This window comes from Gavia stellata, chromosome 2 (genome assembly GCF_030936135.1).
Source record: "Gavia stellata isolate bGavSte3 chromosome 2, bGavSte3.hap2, whole genome shotgun sequence".
NCBI classification, from domain to species: domain Eukaryota; kingdom Metazoa; phylum Chordata; class Aves; order Gaviiformes; family Gaviidae; genus Gavia; species Gavia stellata.
Window position 1 is genome coordinate 109,355,001 of NC_082595.1, and position 5,502 is coordinate 109,360,502.

At 51.1% G+C, this 5,502-nt stretch overlaps 1 protein-coding gene across 1 annotated transcript; it reads left to right on the top strand.

The window, feature by feature from the left end:
- Positions 1-395: 395 nt before the first annotated feature.
- PAQR8 (progestin and adipoQ receptor family member 8) lies at positions 396-1,537 on the top strand. Its single transcript, XM_009810226.2, has one exon. The coding sequence runs from the start codon at positions 396-398 to the stop codon at positions 1,452-1,454; it is 1,059 nt and encodes a 352-aa protein (XP_009808528.1). The 3' UTR covers positions 1,455-1,537.
- Positions 1,538-5,502: the final 3,965 nt, after the last annotated feature.

Here is a 5,502-nt window from a genome sequence, read left to right on the forward strand (position 1 = left end):
ATCAGATGCTTTCTTGACATCTAACTGCTGCTTGCACCCCCTTACTGGCAGCTCCTGGCTGCTCCTGAACATGCTCCAAGCTGAGTGTCCAAGGAAGTGGGGCAGAAGGGCAGGCTTGTGACTTTGCTGTGCCCATCTGACATAGGCTGAACTGCAGGGACAGGGCTGTGCCATCCTTCTCCAAGCTGAATTTAGGTCTGCCAAGTCAAGAAAAGCCCCTTTCCCCTAAGAACAGGGCCAGTGCCTCGATAGCGCTATGGCTTATCCCACCCAGGAATGGCAGCATGCTCTTCTCCCCGATGCATCACTGTTAACGTTTCTTCTTTCTCCCCTCCCTGCAGGGCACAAAGGCGACGTTCCCCAGAGCCAGGCTCACAGCCGCCGCACACAGCGAGATGACAGCCATCCTGGAGCGGATCAGCACGCTGTCCCTCAGCGGGCAGCATCTCAGCCGTCTCCCCAGGCTGCTGGAGGATGGCTTCCCCAAGATGCCTTGCACGGTCAAAGAGTGCGAGGTGCCGCAGCTCTTCCGTGAGCCGTACATCCACACCGGGTACCGTCCCACCGGCCAGGACTGGCGCTACTACTTCCTTAGCCTCTTCCAGAAGCACAACGAGGTGGTCAATGTATGGACTCATCTTCTGGCAGCGCTGGCTGTGCTGCTGAGATTCAAGACGTTTGTGGAGGCTGAGCAGTTACCCGTGGACGCGTGGTCCTTGCCTTTGCTCATCTTTGTCCTCTCCTCTGTCACCTACCTGACCTGCAGCCTCTTGGCCCACCTACTGCAGTCCAAATCGGAGCTGTACCACTACACCTTCTACTTCGTGGACTACGTTGGAGTCAGCATCTACCAGTATGGTAGTGCCCTGGCTCATTTCTACTACAGCTCTGACCAAGCCTGGTACGACAAGTTCTGGCTTTTCTTCCTGCCAGCAGCTGCTTTCTGCGGCTGGCTGTCTTGTGCCGGCTGCTGCTACGCAAAATATCGGTACCGACGGCCTTACCCCATCATGAGGAAGATGTGCCAGGTGATCCCAGCCGGGCTGGCATTCATCTTGGATATCAGTCCTGTCGCTCACCGGGTGGTTGTGTGTCACCTGGGGGGCTGTGAGGAAGATGCTGCTTGGTACCACACGTACCAGATACTGTTTTTCCTTATCAGTGCCTATTTCTTCTCCTGCCCGGTCCCTGAGAAATACTTCCCTGGCTCCTGTGATATCATCGGCCATGGCCACCAGATCTTCCACACCTTCCTGGCCATCTGCACCCTATCGCAGCTGGAGGCCATTTTATTGGATTACAAGAACAGGCAGGAGATTTTCCTGAAGAGACACGGGCCTCTCTCCATCTATCTTTCCTGCATCTCTTTTTTTGGCCTGGTAGCTTGTAGTGCCATCACAGCTTACGTCCTGCGATGCAGGATCAAGGCCAGCCTGGCTAAAAAGGACTCCTGAGAGTCACGAACGTGATGGGCATGACATCACCAGGATGGTGAAAAATCAAGAAAAGGGGCATAACATATTAGAGACATAACTGGCTTATTGGCCTAACACGCTGTGACTAACCTGGACCCTGGACTCAGGTGGAGGGCTGGATGCATTTTCACAGCAGGGACTGCCTTCTGCCATCCAGGGGGACATGGGGTTTTTTAAGCCAGAACAAGTCATTTAACCAAGGATGCTGGAATAGGCAGAGGTTTCTTGTTCGTTCTGGTAAACCTGTGGGTGATATCTTGCTGAATGTCAGGGAGGGCAGCCTGAAGGCTGTGAGACTGTGGAAGGGTCTGCCAGGGCTCACAACGCAGCGGAGATTGATTGCACTGTGAGGACCACGACTGGATGTGATGACCTCTCTGGGTTTTGCCATCTCTGCTGTCTGTGGGAGACCTGTTACTATCAAAGGCAGTAGCAAGGTTTCAGGAGGAGTCTATGTTTCTAGGGTTCAGCTGCAAGGGCTTTGTGTGGCACAGTGGCTGGTATAGTCCTTTTCCTGCTTCAGCTGGGCTAAGCCAGGTTCTCTCTACAGTCCCCTTGTCAAGTATCTCAACACCAGGTTGCTGAGGTGGCTTTGGCAGAGCATGTTTGGAGGGTTAGGCCTAACCTGGGGTCCTCTAGGATGAACTGGGTCTGTGCCTGAGCCCTGTGTCTGCCGGTGACTGGTGCGGTGTCCAGCATAGGTGGAGATGTTAGGTCAGCTCCATCTTCTCTTTCTGTTTGACCGCGCCATCTGCAGTGGAGCTGCTCATCAAAACCAAGGAGTCAGGCTGTCCCAGGGATTACTAACAGGAGATGGGGTCTTTCTCAGCAGTTGGAACTTGTCTAAGGTCGTGGCAGTGCTGATGGCTGTTTGGTAGCCTACAAGACAGGTCTTCAAAGGCTTCCATTTCCACTTTAAGTGCTTAGTTGCCTTTGAGGAGGTGGGCCTGGGTCAGGTTGGAGATGGTTTTGAGCCTTCCTCAGTAGCAGTGGCAGAGGTTGAGCACCCCTAAGGCCATCAACGTTCATGGCGCTGGCCCCAGAAGGGGAGATGCTTTTGATGCTGGGCACATCATTTTGGCTGCTTGTGTGATGGGTTCATGCATTCCTGCATAGACTGACTCTGTATCATCTGTCTAAGGAGTCTGACTGACCTCCAACGCTGTCCGTGCAGTGTAGAGTAACTTGGGTGTGACCTGTCTGATAGGGGAAAGGCTCTGGGCCCTGGGCCTCCACCAGACCTACCGTGGTCATAGCCAAAAGGGTATGAGAGTGAAGCAGTCTTTATTCCTCTCTTAATGGTGCTTTTCAGGACACCAAGCAGTCCTTGGTGGGCCTCATAGGAAAGCTGACCTTGAAGCTGCAGGGTTGCTTTTCTCTGACCTGTGAGGGGGGCTGTGAATCTGGTGCGTTTTTATCAGGACTAGAGGAAGATAGAACAGCAAAAGGCAGGAGCATTAGGGTTCTGTGCAACTTTGGGATGGGTTTGTCCTTGAGAGTTGGTGATTCCTGTGTGGAGTAGCAAAGACAGCGGTCAGGGATACTTAATGTCCATGGGTCAGTCCTGTCCAAGGCGTAGAAGGGGTTGGTTTACTGTGTCCCCCAGTAGATGAGTCTCTTCTGTGCTTGCTTGGGGGGAATATCAGATACAGAGCCACACTGTTGCACTGAAGTTGGTAGCACTTGCAGGGCAGGATGCACAGAGCTAATGCAGAGATATGGTCCCACACAGCCTAGACACCTTCTGTTTGACCCGCTGCTTGCTTTCCATAGTAAACCCTGGCACGGCTCCTCCCAGCTATACACTGTGCAAGACCTGCAACCTCAAATGCCTTGACATCTGGCAAATTCCTAGGAGGTATACATCTGCTGAAAGCAAGGGAGCCATGGGATCTACTCCAACCACAGACTGGTCTCACTGAATCCAAGGGCAGGCAAATGAATTGTGATCGCTGGTTCTGAGCAGGCAGAGTTTAGGGTTGGGGATATGATTTGTCATGATAAGCACTGATTTCTGCACTTGATCTGTTTTTTAACTATTGAGATGTGTGTGTATTTGTGTATGTGTTTGCGCGCATGATTTATTATCCAGAAAGGTTCTGCCTTTGGCTTTTATAGCTGCAAAGCCTCCTAGTTGGGTCAAGATTAGCCTGAAAGAAACAGTGCTATGCTGCTGGAGGAGCAAGGTGGGCCAGACAACAGTGCCTCTGAAAACAGATCTATTAATAGGTGCTTTGCTGTGTCCTATGTTTTATGGACAATTTGAAGCTCATGGCCCTATTGACAAATTAAATACAAAGGAGGAGGGAAGTTTTGAGTACAGGAGAAGAAATCATAGAAAAGCCTTCAGGAGGTCACCTAGTCCACCCTTTCTCATCACTCTAGGCCTCCTGGTTTACACCCAGTCCAGCTTAGAAATTAATTACTTAATTTCCTATGGTGTATTTTGATGGTACAGCCATGCTGACCTAACAGTAAATTTGTCTCAGGGGAATGGCAAGTGGGGATGGTCCCACTTACACCTCATCATTCCCGTTGCCTTGCATAGAAGGTACAAGAAAGACATTGAGGTGCTGGAGCGTGTCCAGAGAAGGGCAACGAAGCTGGTGAGGGGTCTGGAGCACAAGTCTGATGAGGAGCGGCTGAGGGAACTGCGGTTGTTTAGCCTGGAGAAGAGGAGGCTGAGGGGAGACCTCATCGCTCTCTACAACTACCTGAAAGGGGGTTGTAGCGAGGTGGGTGTTGGTCTCTTCTCCCAAGTGACAAGTGATAGGACAAGAGGAAACAGCCTCAGGTTGTGCCAGGGGAGCTTTAGACTGGATGTTAGGAAAAACTTACTCACTGAAAGGGTTGTCAGACATTGGAACAGGCTGCTCAGGGAGGTGGTTAAGTCACCATCCCTGGAGGTTTTTAAAAGACCTGTGGATGAGGCACTTAGGGACATGGTTTAGTGGTGGACTTGGCAGGGTTAGGTTAATGGTTGGACTCGATGATCTTAAAGGTCTTTTCCGACCTAAATGATTCTATGATTCTGTGAAGCTCATCTGACCACAGAGTGAGCCAATGCCAGGAGATGGACCAGCGGAAAACCAATCCTACTGAAAAATAGTCAGTAATTATCTTCTGGTTTTAACTTTCAGCCATCTTACTTGGACAACACTGCCTGGAGGGAAGGGCCAGAGCGGAGGCCAGCAGCAGTTCCTCCTTGCAACAGCAGCTGGTTTCTCAACTAGCTTAGCTGCACCAATGGACTTCTCCCTCCATGGTCTTCGTGACTTTGCTTATGGGTCTCCTCCCAGTTTGGGGAAAGACGTCCAGTGGGAGCAGTGCTTTTTCTTACAGCTTAATTTGCCTTGCTTTTGCGGTAGGTAAAGCAGAATAAGCTACTGAGTGTGGATCTGGCTGGATGGTATCAGTGGGCTCCTGTGCAGGAAGGGAAGTAAACCAGGCTGGTCCAGACCTCCTTTCTGGGCTAAAACTGGGAGGGGGTGGGCATCGCTGCTAATAGCAAACCCTGCTCTGCTGCTACCCAGAGTTACACTGGTACCAAAGGAAGGGATCACCCAGGTGTTTCCTTCTCTAAGGGTTTGAAAATAGATGACATGTCCTGCCCTTGTCAAAGGAGGATGAGTACAGTAATGTCGTCTAGTTCAGGGACAGGAAAAGGAGGTGCCCACATGGCTCTTCCGAGGTATTTCTGGTCATATGTCTTCTCTTCCTTGGTCCAGCAGAAGCGAAACTTCTCCTTCTGGAGCAATTGTGTGACAGTGGTGGTGTTTTTATATATTCTCATGTTACCTCTCAGGTGAAGCCATTCATGTCCCCGTGTGGCCCTGCACTCAGACCTGGAGCTGACCTCCTGGTTACTATGATGGGTTGATTTAGCAGGGAAATTGAATACAGATCGCTGCTGCTGTGAGGATGCACCCTTGTGTCACAAGGGGAACACCAACACTGGAGCTTAATTCATCCCTGTCTCCATCCTCCTCTTCCTTCAACCAGCTTACTTCTTTCTGTGATACTCAGA